This window comes from Lepidothrix coronata, unplaced genomic scaffold (genome assembly GCF_001604755.1).
Source record: "Lepidothrix coronata isolate B3197 unplaced genomic scaffold, Lepidothrix_coronata-1.0 Scaffold112, whole genome shotgun sequence".
Classification (NCBI taxonomy): Eukaryota; Metazoa; Chordata; class Aves; order Passeriformes; family Pipridae; genus Lepidothrix; species Lepidothrix coronata.
In genome coordinates this window covers 630,383-650,646 of record NW_016690292.1, presented here as the reverse complement: position 1 = coordinate 650,646, position 20,264 = coordinate 630,383, and the positions used below count along the sequence as shown (strand labels likewise).

General features: G+C 50.9%; 1 protein-coding gene across 1 annotated transcript; it reads right to left on the bottom strand.

Annotated features, from left to right (window-relative positions):
• Positions 1–1,363: 1,363 nt before the first annotated feature.
• Positions 1,364–10,160, bottom strand: LOC108502153 (fatty-acid amide hydrolase 1-like). Its single transcript, XM_017824767.1, has 15 exons — positions 9,914–10,160; positions 8,674–8,787; positions 7,825–7,968; positions 7,362–7,495; positions 6,182–6,388; positions 5,739–5,779; positions 5,046–5,170; positions 4,736–4,861; positions 4,349–4,446; positions 3,868–3,967; positions 3,541–3,581; positions 2,926–2,965; positions 2,254–2,362; positions 1,792–1,937; positions 1,364–1,700 (listed from the first exon to the last, which is right to left on the bottom strand). Exons 1-15 carry the CDS (start codon positions 10,079–10,081, stop codon positions 1,572–1,574), a joined length of 1,722 nt encoding a protein of 573 aa, XP_017680256.1. The 5' UTR covers positions 10,082–10,160; the 3' UTR covers positions 1,364–1,571.
• Positions 10,161–20,264: the final 10,104 nt, after the last annotated feature.

The window sequence follows — 20,264 nt, the reverse complement described above, 5'->3', positions numbered from 1 at the left end:
CCTGCCTGGTGCACTGTCCCGTGGTCGTGGCTCCCTAGAGACTCAGGGCTTCCAGTGAGGAATAATTATACGCTCAGGTTCACTAGTGGCTCCGTGGTTTGGACTCCTGCACCCTGCCCACCTCCATGCCAGGGAGAGAGCAATTACACCAACAGTGCTTGGCTCTCTGGGAGCAGGGGTGCTGGTGGCATTGCCTTTCCTGGCACGAGCTCCTCCGGGCTTGAATTTTAAAATACAAACAGATAACCCCATCCAGCATCTTCTGTGTGGGCAGAGAGCACCTGTGACTGGTGGAAAACCCCACCCAGACTCTTCTGGGGCTTTGCTTTACATAGCGTTCAGTCATGGAATGCCTGAAGGTCCCTCCCTCCTGTTTTCAAAGCCTGCTGATAAAGAATGGGGGTCCTGGGGGCTGCTTTCTCCTTGGCTGTGATAAACACTCTCCCAGCCCTTGAAAAGACTCCATGCTTTTGCACAGCTCTGGTTTAAACAACAATAATACACTAAAAACCCAAACAATAATCCTGCCAGAGCTTTGTTACCATCTGCTTTTGACATTCCCGCATTGTGGAAACACTTTTGCATTCTGGTATTCCTTTCTGGAACACTCTTGGAAACCTGCTGGGAGCAGCCAGTCCTGCCAATCTTGGTGCCGGCGGCTGCCAGTGGCTGGTAAACCCTGCTGGAAAAACTGGTATGGGCCAAAGGGGAGGAGAAGGTGTGCAGGGCAGGCTCTGTGCCATCCATCCAACCCTGGCACGCTGCTCAATACAGGCTTCAAACTGAAAAGGGGTGGATTTAGATAAGGTGTAAGAAGAAATTCTTTACTGTGAGGGTGGTGAGACACTGGAATAGAATGCCCAGATCTGTGAACGTCTCATCCCTTGAAGTGTTCAAGGCAAGGTAGGATGGGGCTCTGAGCAATCTGGTCTAGTGGAAGGTGTCCTGCCCGTGGCAGGGGGGGCAGAACTAGATGATCTCTAAGGTCCCCTCCAACCCAAACCATTCTGTGATTTTACTGATTTTTCCTTCATGGTGTGCAGGGTGCCAGCAGCACTGTGCTGTGGGAAGTGGGCCAGCTCCCTCCTTGCTTGCCAGAGTCTGCTTTCACTTCAGACTGCTGGTCTGTGCTAAGGAAAACACCAGATTTCATCCTCAGGGAGCTGAGAACAGAGGGGAAAATCCCTGTTCCTACAGCACTCCAAGAAGGAGCCCAAGCATCTCAGACAAAACCAGTCCCCGTGCCTCAGTTTCCCCATTTGTATGAGAAAGATTGTGTTCTTGTGTTTCCCTGGGGGGTGTTGAGAGGGCTATTAAAATCCACCCCAACCCCCCCCACAAACACAGACCTGAAATAACAGACTCAGATAACAAAAGGTACTGTATTAGGACAATGACTGGAGAACTCCACCACTGCAGAGCTCACCCTGCCTTCCCCTTGCAGCCCAAAGCCAGCAGCAATCCCAGCCATCACCACATCCTCAGAGGGGAACATGAGTCCTGTGGGTCAGACCGAAGGATGACCCACGCTGATGTGAGCTGGGATCCTGCTCCAGGCGAGCACGTGGGTCTCAGAAGAAACTGTTCTTCTTCAGAGCGAGTCTCTCCACCTCCTTCATGAACCGCAGGCACAGCTCCTCCTGCCACGGCAAGGCCACGCACTGCACGGCCACGGGCATCCCCACGCTGCCACCAAAGGCCTGGGGCACAGACAGAGTGGGAGAGGGCATGAGGACGTCCAGGGGAAGCGATGGGGGTGCCCGTGCCCCTGGGGAACCTGGCACCACTCACCTTTGCCAGGGTCCGGTCCCACCAATCCCGATAATAGCCCTTGTAGTCCTTCAGCTCCTCCTCATCCTCATCTGTCACCATCGTGACAGGGACCACGCCAGCAGGGAAGTCCAAGGCATTGTAGAGCATGGTGTAGCTGACTGCCACTGGGGGAGAGGGCGAGCTCACAGTGCCAGCCTGACACAGGGAAAGCCTTCACCCCCCTTGGTGTACGTGAGCTTCCACCAAACAGGGCACTTGCACTGGGAACTCAAGGGCTCAGGGACAGAAACCAGCCCCTGGGCTCCCACATGTACCAGGGGGGTTGTCCCGGGAGTACCCCATGGGCTGGGACTGCAGCTGTCCCAAGGGACGAGCTCTTCCCAATGCTGGGCAGTGCCCTGGGGATGTGAGGGCAGGAGGAACACTTCTCATGGATACTGGTGGAGTGCCACAGCAGGGCCGTGCTGGAGGCAGCCCTACCTGAGAGCTTCCCAGGGTAGCCGATGCCGAGGGCCGGGCCCAGCATGGGACAGAGCATGACGTCCAGATTCAACTTTTTCCACTGGGCAATGAACTGGTGGCAAAAGTCCTGAGGAGGAAATTTGGTGGTGGTCAGTGGGGTGGATGTGCCGTCCCATGGCTGCTGGTCGAGGCTCTCCTTGGGCATCCAGCCACGCTCTCGGCTCTTCTCTGGGATCAGCCAACAGGCTACATCAGGCCTGGTTCTGCTAAAATCCAGCAACCTTTTGCTGCCTGGCCAGCAGCCTGCTCAGCATACAAAGCACCCTCTCCCTGGTAAACTGGAGGTGGGAAACGACTGAGTGCAGGGGCACGTGGTGACCTGGGACACGGTCATGGGTCTCGAGGAAACAAGAATGGAAACAAAGGCAAATCTGCTGCAGGTGATGACCTATGTTTTCAAAGTGTAGGTGTAAAAAATAAAGGCCTGATTCAGAATCATGAACTTGTCTACATGTTGTCCTGATCTTTAAATGTGCTGAGGACTCGCACGTCCAAGTGAGATCGGTTGAGGAGGGACATGTTCCTACCTTACATCACTGATCATCTCCTAACCTTGGTGGGCACTGAATCTGCCTCTTCCCAAAGAGAAATCAAACAAAAACTGTCTAACCCCAAAATGCAATACTTTACCTCAATTTCATGATGAAGACTCCAGACTTCATCCACTGTGCTGAAAAAGGAAACAAAACCAATGAAAGGCATCAAGAGGTGTTGCAAAGAGAATCTTTAGAGGCAGGGAAGAGCAGCAAAAAGCAGATGGGCAAAGGTTAGCTCTGCCCCTGGAACTGCAGCCAAGGGAAGAGAGAACTTTAGCATACCCTCTCTGCTACACAATTTGAGTCCTTTTTTATCTCTAGCTGCCCAACACTGACATTGCAGAGCAAGTCTCCTTCCCTGTGCATACACCTTTTTTCTGCCTTATGGGGTCCCTACCCTGTGGCATGATGGATGCGTTAACCAGTGCTGAAGCAAACACTGTATTTCATTCCCACAGGCTTCATCCACTTCCTAAGAGGCTGTGAGCCCCTGCTCTCATTCCCACCTCAACACTAGAACGGTTTCCCAAACCCAGCAGGGTTATGGCATTGACACAAACTGTTCTCAGTTTGCTCCCACCCTTGTGTTTTCTGCTTTGCATTCCCTCAGGCACATGCAGCTGTGGCAGTGTCCCTAATGTAGCAAACACTACTCCCCAGAAGAGAAACACAAATCTTCACACCCTTGGTTAGGCTCAGATTTACTCACTTTGCTCTCATATTTGCTATGATACTTGAAAATCGAGGTACCTGAGAAGGAGAAAGTAAAAAAAAGGCAAATAATTGATGTGTCCTGAGACAGCTCAGTCACAAATATAAGGTATTTATTCAGTGGTCAGGCAGAACTTGTGGATTTTCCCCAAAGTGGGGAAAGAATGAACAGAAATAGCATCACTCCAGTTTGGAGATGTGTCTGAGCACAGCCAGGAAGCAATGCCTAGAGACTCCTCAATGACAAAGCCTTATTGCAATGGGAGACCAGTTATTCACCACATACTGCTTAATTCTGTCTATGCTAGAAAGAAATGGAGCTTACGAAAGGTTTGGCAATCCAGGAGAGGAGAGTTTTCAGCCAGTGTGGTGACTTTGCCAAGCAGATCAGCAGCCCCATGCCGACTTTCTCAAGTTCCCCATTGCTGAAAGGGAAAGGAGTGTTTAGCTGAGCAGTGGTAGGCAGCAATCACAGCAGATCAGCTTTCTCAAGCCAACCCCTCTGAACAGCATATCTAAGTGACAAAGAGGTTTGCTCCATTCCACTGGGCAATTCTGATTCTCACAGTATTTATAGGATGTCAGCTCCCAGTCTTCTTTCATCTATCAAGGCTAGTAACAATCCAAAAGAGAACCAAGATTCAGCTGAATTACTTGAAGCTAAGCTCCCCAGTAAATCCCAGTGCCTATAAGCTGCTACCTACATCTGATAGATCTGCTACCTGTATCCATGTGATAGCCAGACCCTAGGAAGGATTTTTATAGACAGGCACCAATCCTACCAAACTGCTCCAGGCATTACTTACAATTTCTTGATAAAGGAAGTGCCTCCATCTGCAAACATTCCCCTGACGCAGAAGTTAAAGATCACGTAGTCCACATTTGTGAGTTCGAAGGGCACCAGCTGGAAGGACAAGAGAGGAAGGAATCAGTGGCAGAGGCACAAGGAAACTGTGTGGGAGAAGCCATCGAGCCGATGCTTCGAGCCGAGCTCGAGCCGAGCCGAGCCGAGCTGGGTTGAGGAGTTTCTGACAAGCCCTCAGGAAAGCCTCTAGCATCTGAGGTCACCACATCCTCCCCACCTCACCCATCCTTCCCTAAAAATTATGTTTTCCCTTTGAGCAACAACTGACGAGTCAAAAGATACAGGATGGGCTTGGCCCCTTGATGTCCAAGCAGCCCACGGCTCCTACCGTGTGGCCGGCCTCCTCCAAGAGCTGCTTCGTCTCCCGGACAGCACGTCTCATGGCAGGGCTCGGCATGGTGAAGAAATCGGTCTCATAGTACCCTATGCGGAGGGGCTGCGTGCTGGAATACACCTGCAGAGCAAGGGAGAGCGCCAGCTGGAAGGATACCAGGGCAGCCAGCAGTACACCTGTGACACAGGGCAGGTCTGGGAAGCAGCACTTCCCTCGCCCATGTGCCCACCCGCAGGTCAGGTGTTTTCACCCTGAGTGATGGCAGCTCTTCCCAGAGACCTCCAGCCCCTCTGAGGTCCTGTACCTCTTCATTGAAGGGAAGGGGTGGCACTGTGCTGTCCAGGCTGAACATGTCCTCGCACAGCAGCGCCCGCAGGCACAGCGCCAGGCTCTCCACGTCTTTTGCCAATGGCCCCACTGCTGCAGCCACTGGAAGAGACCAGAAGAGAACATTCATGGCTGGGCATCTTTCAAGGGCATGTTCTGCAAAAGCAGGACCTTTTGGAATCATTTTGTCTTTAGTGTAATGTTGGTAACAGTTCTAAGAACTGGGCTGGGGATGCCTGCAAGTGTCTTCCCACCACCAGGTCCATCATTATGGACCCAGAGCTGTTATCCATCAATATGTGCCCTGGCGTCTCCATTTAATGATTTACAAAACAAATAAACAAAAAGCTTGGTCAATAATGACACAAGGACAACATTAAACACCCCCTTTGACTGCTAATCCCACCTCCCACGAAGCAGTGGCAGACACAGCAGCGACCTGTGGGTTATAGGGTGTGTTGTGGTTTATTTGTAACCCAAACGGCTCCACTGGGCTCATACATATTTCAGTTTCTCAGAAATCATGGTATGGGGGTGGCTCTCTGAAAAAGTCCCTGAAAGGGAATCTGCCTGTATATACAGGTCTTGGAGAAAGTCCCCCATAACCATCTGAGGGTCCTTCTTTTCCCTGCCCTGCTGCCCTCCCTGGGGTACCGCTGTCAATTCCTACCTGCCTTCTGCCCAACGACTCCAGACAGTACTCCTCTTTTACTGCAAAGAGAAGACACACACACAATACAGCAGCTGAGTACTTTTTGTTGAAGGTAAAGGCTTTAAGCAGTAGCAAGTATTAATTAAAATTGCAGATGCGAAGGTTGGCAGAATGAAGAGTCAAGGGGAAATCCAAGAGAGACCCCAGCCTAGGCCCAAGTGTCCTGTCAGTCAGGAACAACCACCCCCTTAGCATCTGGACGGAGTACTTTTCCCATCTCCATTCTGGGAGAATAGATGCTTCCTTCCATATAGCTCCGGAAAATGCCCAGGCAGAAGTGATAAACAAGCCCTTCCCAGTTCCTCCCAAGTTTCCCCTTGCCCACAGGAGTAGGATCATCCCAGCACAGTGGTTGGTAGGGTGAGTCCCACCTACAGACATCGCTGCATTTCTCACAGTACCTGAGTCTGTTCCCGGTGGGTTTGAGTGCACAGATCCCACAGAAGGCAGCAGGAAAACGTAGGCTCCCTCCTACATCCGTCCCAATGCCCAAGATGGACCCACCACCTCCTACAAGTGCCCCTTCTCCACCAGAGGAGCCTCCGGGAGTTCTGGTGTAGAGCAGAGGGTTGCGCGTCTGACCAAAGATTATGTTCTTGCAGTCATAGCTAAACAGAGAGAAGGACTGCAAATGAGGAATGCAGGTATCTGCTGCTGTGGAGCCCAGTCACAACAAAAAGACCGTGAGAAGGTTGTTACATTGACATCACTTAGTCTGACAGAGCTTCTTAAAGATCCCATGAAGACCACCAGGCTTTTCCTGGTGGTCCCAATAGCTAATTTCAGTGTCACTAAGCCTTCCCCAGAGGGAACCTCTGGCAGCACAAATACATTAAGCCTTCTGGAAAGTCTCCTTGTTCAGCTAGTCCCAAGTGCCACAGGACACCCAAAGCTGAACCCCTGCTTGAGAACAGGCCAAATGCCAACTGCAGCAATATTTGACATTGGACTTCCCAAGGAACTGGTGCAAAATCTGATAATTCCTGAGGCAACCTCTCTGTGTGGCTTTTTTGAAACATGGTCAGCCATTGCCACATCACCTTAAGGAAGGCATTTCATAGGACTTGGGCAATAGTCACCCACAGAGGAGCTTTGCCAGAGCTCACTTGGCAGGATGCAGGGACACTGTGCAGCGGAGCACACCTGAGCTCACCCCATATCAATCACACCAAGAGTGGTCTTGCCAGATACAGCAGGATGTTTGGGGGCAGGATAATTTGAGGTTGTTAGCTAAACTAGCTTCCCCTTCCATGAATATGTGTTTGCACTGTAGGATCACCTCTGAGAGGTTAATTTAAAAAAAGAAAAAAGTGATTTAAAAACACCCAGCACAGGAAAGAAGAGCGACAATTTCTCTCCTCGTCCTCTTTTGCTTCTTTATTTCATTTGGAACTAGAGTTAATTTTCATCCTCAGTGTAAATGTGTTTACTTTAAGTGAAACTTAAAGACATAAGGGATGGGGACCAGGTGTTGTTACATAAAAAGATGAGGGAAATGAGAACGAGACTGGGTAGAAACCCTCCCTCGAGATGAGGAAGGGAGTACCAACACTATGCTGAGGGAATGGAGCACCCACCTACCTGATGAGGGACTGGGGAACATTGGTTTTGACAAATGGAATTGCCCCCTGTCTCCTGAGCACCTGCACCACCACGCTGTCCTCTGCTGCAGGTTTATTGAGGTTCTTTATAAAACCCATGGTGGAATCGTGACCCTGGGAACACAGGACAATGAGGTTTCCAAATGGAGGAGCACAATTCCCCCTGCCCCCGTATTTTTATCTATATATTTAAGCATATACACACACCTCCAACAACCCATCCACCACACACACATTTCTTAGTGCATTGACAGTAAATCTGACCAGCCTTCTCTGTTGGCTCATACGGGAGACAGGGCAGCAAACCCCCTCACCTGACAGGGCAGGCCATCCCACATCAGCTGTGACAAAGTCAAGCCAGATGCTGAGGTCAAACCTCCCCTTGCCACCAAACTTCAAACCACATGGATCTCAGGATACACACAAAATCACGTTGGCAGTACCTGGCAGTCGATGGAGTCTTTGATGCTGACTGGCACCCCGTAGAGCAAACCTTGCTTCCCTGTCAGCTTCACCTTCCGGAGCTGGGTCTCGCTCTCCTGCAGGTACTCCGTGATGCAGTTGGTTTCTGTGGCGATTTGGAGGGCCTTGGGGAAAGCAGACAAAGCCCACAGGTGAGACACAGCCTGCAGCACTGCGCAGCAGCCTTCTGTTCTGCAAAGGAATACCTCCCTCTTCCCCCTTTTCCACCTCCCCATCTGAGCAGTCGTTATCGGGGCAGCCCTTTCTGCTCCTTTTCAAGACATTTTCATGACAAACTCCAAAATTATTTCTGGACACAGGGTGGGCCATAGCACCAGCTGGTGCATGATGAAGGAGGCACTCAGCCCAGATGAATACCATGGACTTGATTGAGCTTCTGGGGTGGCAAAAATGATAATCCCAAAGAGGGAACCTGGGAGGTGATCAGGACATTATGGCAAAAGTAGAGAATGAACATGAACACTGACTTTTTGAGGTTTACCAACCCATTTGGAGATGGAGGGAAGACAACAGCAGCACTCTGTGACTTCCCTACGGGTATACCTGCCCAGGGAAGGTGTGGGCTCACCTAGGAAGGTATGGGCTCTCCAGATACTGAATTTGCTGCTACTTTTTGTTCCAAACCAAGCTGAGAGCTATGGCAGTCAGAAGCCGAGCTCTCTCCTCACTCACAGAAAAGCACAGAAAGGCTCACTAACCAGTGAGCAGTGGCAGCATTTAAACCAGGTTTGAACCTTGTGCTGGGCTTCTCCAAAAAAAAGCCAGCCTCACTGTGGGTAAGATGCTGCCCCACCACCCCTGCTCCTCACCTTGCCCACGTAGGCATAGAAGACATGGTCCAGAGGGAGGGAGCCATCACGGAGTTTCTTGGACAGCTCAGGCAAAGGCAGAGAGAGGATGGAGACTACATTCACGGAAGGATTCTACGGGAAAGGTTGAACAGGCAATGTTACACCTCTGCTTCAGCTGGTGGGTTGCTTTCTCCTTGGTCCCCTTCGTAACCCACACAAAAAAATATCTTCAATTTAGTAGCTAAATGCAGAATCTGCCTCAAGACCACATCCTGCTCCACCTGATACTAGCGAGCATGGTGTGAAACCTGCAGGGCCAGTACTAGCCCAGGCTTTCTCAGGGTTGCTTCCTAGCTAGAGCAGCCTCATCAAGCACGTGCTGATTAAAATATAGCCTTCCACACAGCCTTGTTCTGACAGGTCATGGCCAGGCCTGGGGGAACGTCTTAGTGCAATGCTCTCTGCTGAATTACAGAGTGGGAGCTGGCATCATGATTATAGACATTGTTACGCCAAGGAACAAACCCGGACTTGGAGCCAGCTCTTCTGGCACCACCAAGATATCCTACAGGGAATCGCAAAAGTCAGGGAGCCCCTTGGCTGGCAGCAGTCAGGTCACTTTTGGGTCAGCAGAAATTTCCTCACCACCTACTAAATACCATGAAAAACGTGTCAAAACTCTCTCCTCAAGCTGGACTCTGAACCTGAATGGTTCTGCTCCAGCCTAAGGCTGGGCTGCCTAACGGGATCGCGGGGCACAAACGCATCCCCCGCTGCAGCTGCGGCTGCACTTTGGCCCCTGCTGATAACACATCGCCTCTCGCCTCTTCCAGCTGCCCCCTCAACCAGCCTGAGCCTCCCACCCCGGCGAAGGTGCCGGAAAGCTTTCAGACAGGGATTTTCCTTTCCTCGCTGCCGGTGACTGTTTATCCCGTTATCCCCCGCTGCCCCAGGTAGCGCTTCCTCCTCATCCCCACGACAGCGGCGATCGCTGCGATGCCGACGGGTACATGCACACGTTGGCTCAGAAAGGGAAAATAACAACACTGAATCCCCGTGGGTCCATATGAGGAGCCGGGATACCGCTTGGCAGCCGGGCCAGCCCTGCGGGAGCAGCCGCGCCTCTCAGGGAGGGTGGCACGGGGGGGTTGTGCGACGGGAAAAGCGCCCAGGTGAGGAGCCCCCGGCGGGCAGAGGCGGCTCGGCTCGCCCACCCGCCTGGGTGTGGGAGCGAGGATTGCGGCTCCCCGGCACTCACCTGCTCCCGAAAGCGCTGCGCTGCCGTCTCCATCTGCACCAGGCTGCGCTCCTGCCGCTGCTGCGCCTCCGCCACCTTCCTCCAGAGCCCCCGGCGCCGCCGCCATCGCAGCAGCAGCAGCAGGAGGGCGGCCGAGCCGCCGAGCAGGGCGGGCAGCGGGACCCGCATGGCGGGGCTGCGGCGGGGACCCCCGGCCCGGCGGGGACCGCCCCGCTCGGCACCGCCGCCCGCTCCGCCCGCGCCCGGCGCCGCCCGCACGGCCCGGCCAAGGGCACCCGCCCGCCGGTGCGGAGAGCGAGGCAAAACCTGGGCAGGATTCCGAGCCGGAGAGGGATTTCACCCGTTTGCCGCTGTGCGGGCGCGGCGCGGGCGGGGAGGGGGAGGTTCGGCAGCAGGAAGAGTTCCTGGGTGATAGCTCGCCCCTCCCTGTGCTGGGTGGTCTCTATCTGATGAGGTTTATTCGTTTTTCCGTTCCCGGAGCGAGGCTTTGATCTCCCCGTAATTTTTCCGTCCCTCTGGGGGCAGTCCTGGCTTGGAGCATCAAAGCAGCAGCGAGGGGAGTCCCAAAGATACCTGACTCCTTTGCATTTCTTAGAGCGAAGCAACTCTGTGGGAAAAAGAAACAGTAAATGTCCCAGGAGGTGGCCAGCGGAGTTCACTCGTCACGGGCAGAGCATGGGTGTGCCCGCGCTATGCTGAGTGCCGCGGCTTCCAACAAAAGAACTCTGGCATCCCTGCTCTCCGAGGCCTTGCACTTCGTTTAGAGGGAAAGTCCAGAATAATTTCTTTGGCCACCAGCCCGACATGGGGTCTTGTCCTTAAAAAAAACTTCACCACTCCCAAAAGTTAGTCAGCAAATATTTCAAGCTATCCGGTTTAATGCTGCCCATAGGGTTGTGGAAAACCTGTTAGGAAGGATCTGGGATATTTTCTCACTTTCTCTGCCTCCCAGCAGGACGAGCTGTGCCCAACCCACCCGCGGGCAGATGCTGAGCTAGAAAATGTGATGGAGTTACATGCATCCAAACTTGATTTTCCTGGCGTTATTGCTCAGGCCACTGGCTTTTTTTACTTCAGTCTTCAGGATCTCAGGGCTGCTCTGGCAGCACTTGAACCACTTGTGCCAGTGCCTGGCTGCCTCAGAAGGAACTGCTGCACTGTACGTACACCATGTCCTGGGGCTCTTTGCTGAACAATGTGGAAGCCTCAGAAATACTCAGCCCTCCCTGAACTTGTGGCCTACGGCTTCTTGTTCTGAGGATAAGCAGCTGCCTGTTATCTGGGTCAAGGAAATTACATGCAAGAATGACGGCTTTCCCTGCTGAGTTGGGGTTTTTTCTTCTTTTTTTTTTTTTCCCTCCCCTTCCCCTCCCTTTTCAGACCGTGGGACTCAGAGGGTTACACAGTAATGCAAACTCCCAAGGACGCTGCAGTCCTATGCATGCAGACTGCTCACAAGGAACTGTGAGGGGATTGGGTTGGTGGGAGTGCCCTTGAACTGAGTCAGGAGCATGTAATCAGCTCAAGGTTGGTGAGAGCAGATGCTGTCTGCCATGCCTATCTCAATCTTTCCTTCTTTCTCACCCTGGAGGCTTCAGGCTCCTGCACTGATCTCACCCTCAGCTGCACTGATCTCACTTTGTGGTAGCACAGTGCCAAAACAGGGCTGATCCCTTGCAGGCTGTAAAGCCATGTGCACCTGAGGTGTTTTAACACGAGAACAAGAAAGGTGGGGAACTTTGGAGAAACAGAAGTTAAAACTAGTTCTCGTGGAAGACAAAATTACTTCTCCAACCCTCTTCCCCCTAGTTTAAACCCTGTTTGAAATCTTTCATGCAGGAACAATTTTCAACTTCTGCAGTTCATCTTGTGAAAGAGAGGAAAACAAAACAGGAGTGTTATGCCAGGAGCTGCTGCCAGAGACTCTCTTTCTCCCCTTTCCTAGCAAAGCGTATGGGGGTGAATAAGTGGGGTTGAGGCATCAGGCAGGACAGTGGTAAAGCTTGGGTCTCTGCTGGGACTGGCCAGCTCCAGGAAGTTAAATCAGAGCATGAAAAATCCAAAACCACAGTGGATCTGTGCTATGACCCAGTTGCCAGCAGAGAAGGGCCAGGGGGTGACACAGAGCAGAGGATGGGGGGCTCCAGCGTATGCAGGTGGCAGCTGGGAATGCCCTGCCCAGGAGGATGTGCCTGGGAATGTCTAAGAGAGGTTAAAGGGGTCCGATCTTGCTCCTTGGGGGCTGGTGTGGGGGCCAACCGCTGGCTTGTGGGGAAAGTGATACCTTGATGTCCCTCTGGGACACTGGTGTGTCCTTGCCAGATAAGCAAGTGTTATGACAACATAAGCAAGTTCTGCTGTTATGTCCACAGGACTGCCCATATGCTGCTGCAAAAAGGGGCTTGAATCTTGGGGTGCTGGAACCAAAGATTGATCCTACCCCTGCTCCTCCTTCGCTGCCTGGCAGGGCTGCAGCCTGTGGCTAAGGATAGATGAAGGGTCAACTGGATCCATGAAAACATCTTTCCCCATTGCCCAGACACCCCCCTGCGTTCATAGAGCTGTGACTGGGACACCACACCCCAGATATGCTGTAACCCTGCAGTTACCAAAGGAGGGGCAGAAAGGCGTCATCTCCTATCTGTGACAAATCACACACAGTCAGCCAGACCGGCTCAGGCTGAAGGATCAGCTGGTTCCTTTTCACCTGACACCAGAGCAGTGCCAAGAGCACGGCAAACACACGGCGGTGTTTTCCTTAGCACTGTCTCCTGGTGTCCGGAATGCTGTGGCCTCTCAAGCCAGAGGTTAGGTTAGAGTGACTAATAGCTGTGTGCTCACACACATATTTCTTGTGTGATGCAACACAATTCTGACACTCACAGCCTCCTGCAGTAGGGAGATCCACAGTTTATCTGTGTCCTAGAGGGAAGTAGCATCTCCTGTTGGCCTCCCACAGCTAATTTCATTTACTCCCCTTATTTTCAAAGAGGAAATCAGAAACTGTTCACCCAGGAATTTTACACTTCTGTTCTTCCATTTCACCCTACTGTTTTGGACTGTTTCCCAGAGATTAGCAACCTGCTCCTGCCACCAGCTGCCAGTCACCCACTTCCCAGGATCTAGCCCTCTGGAAGAAGATCCAAGCTACACTTCACAACAGCCAGTAGTCCCTCTTGCTTAATTTCTCTTCTCCTTGTAGGTTCCTGACTCTGGAGTGGGATTAGTCAACATGATCTGGAAAAAGGTGAAGCAACTCCTCTCAGAGCTGGAGTTTAACCCCTGTGAGAAGGTTGCCCAGAAGCTTGGGCAAGAGGTAGCGTCACGTGGGAGTGATTCCTTTTGCCCCTGCAAGAAAATTGCATGTTTCAACCAAGTTGTTCACTCCTTGACACTTCTGTTGCTTGTTTTGTAGTCACTTCTGCCTGTGGAAGATTCTTGTTCTCCTTGCTGCCTGTGCTACAGAGGTCTGTCAGTGGGAGGGCTGACAACTCCAAAGCTGCCTCAAACTGGAGTGTCTGAGGTACCACAGTCAGTTTGAACCCATGGTTTGTGCCAGCTTTGTGGACTCTGTTCTGAAGCAGATTAGGGAGTGCTCACGTGTTTTCCAGCAGAGTGGAGGAGGAGTTGACCTAGAAGAGGACCATGACTTGCATGTGCAACTTGCACTTCCACAAACTCTCTTGCTGCTTGTGCACCTCGCAGCTGTTGCATGGTAGCTTGATGGAGAGTACAGAAAAGCTGAAGAAATCATAGCAGTGGAATCCCTAGGATGGAAGGGACCCTTTGGGAGATCCCTAAGATTGCTCAAGACACCTTAAGCAACTAGTTTCAGCTTCTGAAAACCTCCTTTCTATATAAATGGGGGAGTGGGAACTTATTTCTAGTAGTGTCTGTGTTAAAACAATCTGAATCTAAACAGTTTTGCATTAAAAAATAAATTAAAAAAAAGGAAATTCTAAGTGAGTAAAATTACTCATGTAGTTGTTTTACACAGCTGAATGAAGATAATTTTATTGGCAATTGTGAGTGATTACAGTATTATCTGCCATCAAAAAAGTTATTTTTTTGAACGCTAAAGGAATTAATGATACATAAAACTGTGCTTAGATTGAGTGCATTCATCAGCAGAAATGCCTTGTGCTGGCACTGCTGCACTGTAATTACTCTGTCTGCTCAGAGGAAGAGAGCAGGAGATGGGGGCTGTTGTGGGTACTGACACAGATTTACATACACACCGAGCAGCTCTGGCACTCGAGCAGAGGGAAGCAGAGCTAGGACAGCAAAGCAGGTGAATGGAGGGACAAGTTTCACCCCTTCTTTTCCTTTGTTGTGCATCACAGAGAGAAGAACGAGGGTGATTTCTGTGTTTAAAACTTTACAGGGTAAAGCCAGTATGGAGAAGATGGTTAAATGCTCCTCAGAATATCAAGGGGTGAGTTCAGTCTTCATAGGATGCTGCCTCACGGGGTGGTGAACCGATAAAACCAACCCTGGGGTTGCAGGCAGTCATTGCCCAGACCTGGGAGACTGATGGTGGTGGTGGGAGTGGTAGAGATGGTGTTCCCAAGGCACATCTGCTCATGCCATGTGCTTTGGGAGAGCCTGTCGTGCTGCCTCATCAGTGGGGCTGGGAGCATGGGTGCATCTCAGCAGGGACGGGGTGAGGAAATGTAGAAGAAATGCTCCCCAGCTTGCTCCCCACCCTGTGGCCTTTCAAGGGACACATAACGCTGCGGGGGGGGATGTTTACAGACTGGGACATGGCAGGAAAGGCTGTTGCAGGGATTGTGAGCACTCTGTACAGAGTAGCAGGATGCTTGCCATGATACCAAGGATTTGGAGGGGCTTTTAAAGGAAGGGTGGTGGGTTGCAGCCCCTTTATGGAGCCCATGGGTCCCCTCCAGTGATGGCCCCATGCTCTGCTCAAGCAGGGAACCTAAAACCTTCCGTGATCTCCATCTCCTTTTGCACAGCTGCCTTCTGAGCTGAACCTTGAGCTAAATCAATAAATAAAGACCAAAGAGCCTTTTCAGCCCAAGGGGAGTACCAGGTGAGCGTTTCTTGCTGCATCGAGGAAAGAGGCTGCTGGATGCGTTCCGCCTTTTGACTGTAGCCACCAGAGAGCAGGATTGAGCTGCTGTCCTTACAGGAATCTCCTGCTCGAAAGCTTTTGCATCCTAAAACCCTGCTCTGTATGCTCTGAACTTACAAGGAATATTGTACGATGCAAAAAGCCCTTTTCGGGCCCTTGGGTGATGGACCAAGCTTTTGTGGGGAGCAGTGCCTTGATTTCAGGTGGGTTTTTTGCTGTCTTAAGATGCTGGGAGTTCTGCTGTTGGTCCATTTGGGCCAGATTGTTTTTGCTAAGGAGGACATCCCAGCAGGGCTTGATCTTCTGACCTGTTAGTGCTCAAGAGACCTGCAGCTCTGCTGCTGCCAGGGTTTGTTGCCATGACCAGGACTGTGCCTCAAGTCTGGCAGGCTGCCTGAGCCTTTGAGTAGAATCATAGAATCATTTGGGTTGGAAAGGACCTCTGATGCCACTGACTCCAAGCCTTAACCCAGCACTGCCAAGTGCACCACTAAACCGTGTCCTGAAGTGCCACATCTACACATCTTTTAAATACCTCCAGGTTTCATGACTCAGCCACTTCCCTGGGCAGCCTCTTCCAGTGCTTGACATTGGAATAAACTGAATGAGCCAGGGCATTTCCACCCTCTCTGGATGCACATTGCAGAGAAAGGGAAACAGTTAATATTATTTGTGTTTGGAGCCCCACAGTCCAAACTTTGAGGCTAACAGGGGCAGCCCCAATTTTAATCCTGACAGTCTTCTCCCAAAGTTATGTTATTCCATAGGGTGGGGTCAAGATTTAAGTGGGGTCCTGAGTCATAGCAGGGTCCTGAGCTCTTGTACATCTCTGAGTGTGACTGGGCTGAATCCAAACCTCCTTGGCCACTGGCATTGTGTTTTTCCTTGCCTGGAAAAAAAAGTACACAAACACTGAGTTCTTTCCTTGCCTTTCCTTGCCTCGCCTTTCCCTTCCCCTTCCTCTTCCCCTTCCTTTTCTCCTTTCCCTTCCCTTTTTTTTTTTTCTGAGATCCCTGCTTTCTGAACAGGCCAGGAGAGGGAGACAGCCAGCCAGTTACTGCACAGCCCAGATTTCCAGCTAGCCCTGTTTGCTGTGGGATGGAAGCTAACACACTGTAGGCATACATGTTGATTTTCCCAGGGGGAGATTTGATCTGTGCAGCCCCCCCGGGTCACCTTCAATTTACATTTACACAAGCACGGTGGGCATCAGGCAGAAGGGGGAACTGAGGCACGGAGCAGGACCATGCCTTGAAGGATCTGGCTGGTGACATCCTTTTTCTTGGTGACCTCTTGGGCCCTGCTGCAGGCTGTGGTTGGTCTGTGTTAATCTGTGTAAACATCCCTGTGTCTCACGTGGGTCCTCAGGTGGTCTATAGGGGTCCATTTCAGCATCACCACAGCTGTCACCTCTATAGGGACACATCATGCCCAACACTGAGGCCCCCCCTGCTCCGTCCATGCCGAGTGTCTCTGCAATGTCCTGTACAACCAGCAGCTGGTCCCTGGTTCAGACCCCCATGATGGAAAAGTGAGGACCCACACTCGTGCCAAACAGATACTGGTGAGTTCACCGGGCACTGTGGAGGTTCAAGAGGCAGGGACAAGCACAGGCAGTGGCAGGAAGGTCCTTCCTGACTCCTGCCATGTCATCTTCCAAGAGTTATTGGAAAGCCACAAAGCACCATGGCCCGTGCTCGCAGCAAACAAATCAATCAATTGATCGGTCCCTCCCATTGCCCATGTCTTCCCTTCCCCTCTCATCCCTCCCGGGCCAGCACCACCAAAGGACTGGTGAGATCACCCCTGTGTTGAAAATAAATAAATAAATAAATAAATAACCAAATAAAAATGCTGACGTGGAGAAGTCAATCAGCTTTGTGTGGCCTTGTAATATCTCATTTTATCCGCGCCACGCTTTATTAAATTCTCATAAACCTGTCAATGAGGACAGATACCATTTCAGTTTACCCCATTAGTTCTACACAATGACATCGGGAGAGAGGAAGACAGGGAGGTGGGAGGGAGGCACTCAGCGTGGAGAACAGAGGAATGAATTTAAAAAAAGAAAAAAAAGAGAAACCCAGAGCCAAAACTCGGCTTCGTGACAATAATGTAATAACATTGGTGCTCAGGGAAAGTAATTGAATTAAGTGGCTTTTGTTAATGGTTTTAAGATTTAGAAATGTAAATAATAGTTAGGACTCTTTAATGGGACTCTGGTTTAGGTAACTGCATCCCTGAGAATAAGAAATGCTTTGCTGTTTAATATGATGTCAGATAGTTTTGTTACTCCCCCGGTTTCATGCCTGCAAAGCATATTTTGCAGTTTTAAAGCCGGGTGTGTTTATCATCTTTCCTTTCTAACTTCAGACGGAGCTTAATTCAGGAGTATTTGCATGAACCCTTCTTAGCCAGTCCCTATCAGTTATTTGCACCGCCAGGAATAAAGTATTATTTCTCCCGAGCTGCTTTGGAGAACTTCCTGACTGCAGGGTTACTCTGCTCCGAAGCCTCCCGTCTATTTACATGTTCATTAAAGGCAGGCAGCAGCGATGCTCTCTGTGGCAGGGCCAGACTCAGCTCCTGGAGTAACAGCACTGGGACCAGTGATGTTACACCAGGCTTAGGCCAGTGAGGATGGAGAATCCAGCCGACAGGTAGGATGAGCCGGGTGATTTAGAAATGACTTTCATGGGAAACTCGTTCTGCTTAAAATATTACTGGATTTTCATTTAGGAACCTATCAAAGTGCAAGAATAAAGTCTGAGCTGCCTAACCCACATAGGTCTAAACAAACAGTCTTCCCTTCTGCTCTGGGATCTGACAGCTCGCGGATTGGAAAAGGTCCTTCGGTAAGGCGTGGGCTGAGTCTCAGGGAAACCCACTGTGCCAGGCAGAATAGGGGGCTTTGCATTTATTCAGGCTGAAAATCTTCTCCTTTGCAGGATGAAGGCAGTCCTCTGTTTGTGCCACAGGGTTGCTGCCATCCCCACTTGTCCCCTTAACTCTGCCTGCAGCTGTGTGGGCAGTAGCAGCACAGGGACCTGCAGCTCTGCTCCCGCCATGCAGGGAGGCAAAAGCTCTCCCGTGGCTTTTGCTCCAGCCCCACAGCAAGTGAGCAGTTCTGCCTACACTGGGTCACTCTGACATGTCCTTTGGGGGGCTGCCTTGTGACCTGCAGTGATCTCTGCCAGTGATGGCTTCAGCTCTGCTTCTGTGACTGGAGACCTTCCTTCTAGCTGCCAGCTGCTTCCCACACCCAGTGGGATCTCAGAACATGCACAGCCTCAAACACCTTTCTCCATCACCTTTAATAAGCCTTCTCCCATCACCTTCCCAAGTCTTTCGCCATCTCCTTCATAGGCTTGGCTGGAAAGAACGTAAATGCCCCAAGCCTAAGCCAAACCTGACCCAGATCACGTGGGCAGAGAGAGTTGTCAGATTCTAACTGCAAAAATAAAGGATTCAAGTAACACATTTCTCTGAAGGTGTTTCTTGAGTAGGTTGTTTGCAAAGAAAAGGAATAGTTCATTTCCTCCTGAAGAATTTGAGAAGATGTTTCTCATTGCTGTCCATTTGTCATACTGCTGTAAAGGGAAGCTGGGGTAGAACAGAGGGGTTTGTTTCTTCCCTCATGGGAAAATAAAATAAGAACAAGAAGAATATTACAGTTAAAACAACAAAACCTTTGCTAATTTCCCTGCATTAGAAAAGAAAACCCAACCACTCTATTAATGATCCAATTATTAAAACCAGCCCCCGACATCACAATTTCCCTCTGATAGATCCCTTTTTCCTGACCATGACACCAGGGCACTGCTCATGGCAGAGGGCAAGGCAGCTGAAGGCTGGGATCCTGCTCTGGGCTCTTCTGTGGGTGCTGTGGCTGTGTGCAAGTGCTGGGATGGGATCAGTGGCTTTCCCTCCTCTGCAAACACGTAGAACTCTGTCCCCCTGCCTAGAAGGAGACAGGACAGCTATGGCTGTAATTTGTGGCTCTGCTCAGCAAGTCGAGGTGCTCAGCAATGCAGCAAGGTAACAGCTGGGAAGAGATTTACACAGCCCTATAGACAGGGGAGAACTATTTAATGCTTGGAGGGCTATTAAATAATTTGCCATGGTAAGACCCAGGCAATGCTATTTTCTGCAGATAAAAAGCAGGTTATTTTTCATTAGCTGCAAAAAGCCTGTTGGTGGTGGTGAAACTTGCCACCAGGTCTGTAGCTCGACACAACACAAGCAGATAGGAGCAATATCCTAAAAATAACTGAAATCCACTGAGGGCTGTGTTGAACTGCCTTTTTAAAGTGCATCAGGTGAAGGAATAAAGGAATAGGATAACCCTAATTCAAGAGACAGTGCTGATGGATTGGGAAGTACATATGGATTGAACAGGAGATGTGAACATGCTGGAGCCACTCCCAATCTGCTGAAACTGCACATGGATGGGAGCCTGGCTGTGACTGCAGCATTTTGTTCAATCAAGACTGAATTGAAGTTGGTTTTGGTAGGGCTGTCCTGGTATTTTCTTCACCGACAAGGTCCCTGCTCAGCCAGGAGCCTGTTAGAAGCAGACGAGGAAAGAACAGCCCTGTGAGCCAAAGAAATCAGACTCCAGATGATTTACATGGAGCATGAGGGGCACCAGAAGGGCAGCCAGCCTAGAAAATGAGATTATAAACTATCATCCCTTGTTACCCGCTGGGATGTGGCTACAGGGTGGCCCTCTGGCATCATTCAGGGAGGCAGCCGTGGTCTGGTGTTGAAAGTAGAAGGCTTTTGTCTCCTCAGATTGGAAAAGCCCACATCCTGAGGAGTGTCTGAGAATATATGTGGTTCTTCCTTCCCTCCTGCAGCCTTTCCTGACCCATGTGCAGTGCCTGACACCGTTAGAGGCCACAAGAACATCCTAAATGGTCACTGCCACACTTTGCTGTCCCCATGGTGTGGTCTGGAGATGTTTGTGGAGTCAGTACAGGAGTGGTAGTCTGGTGGACTGAGATGGGGGAAAAGAAGCCCTTCCTCCAGGTGGCCGGGTCCCACAGAGTGTAGCACTCAAGGTGGACCCATTCCTGCAGTCAGATTACCTGCTCTGGGGCAGGTGGTGCCTGCAGGGCATCGCCCTGAAGTTATTTAAACATTGCTCCTCTTGGGGAAAGGAGAGGAGAAAAGAACCTGGAAAGGGGATAGAGGAACCCTAATGTGGATGCACCAAGCTCCTTAAACTGATGTAGGGTTCAAGTCAGGTCAGTG

Excerpts from the sequence above, each read along its gene's own strand:
- LOC108502153 (XM_017824767.1), bottom strand. The coding sequence starts at position 10,081 with ATGCGGGTCCCGCTGCCCGCCCTGCTCGGCGGCTCGGCCGCCCTCCTG. Across the intron at positions 4,447-4,735 it reads TGGAGGAGGCCGGCCACACG|CTGGTGCCCTTCGAACTCAC; the intron begins GTAGGAGCCGTG and ends TTGTCCTTCCAG. Across the intron at positions 2,363-2,925 it reads GTCTTCATCATGAAATTGAG|GACTTTTGCCACCAGTTCAT; the intron begins GTAAAGTATTGC and ends TTTCCTCCTCAG.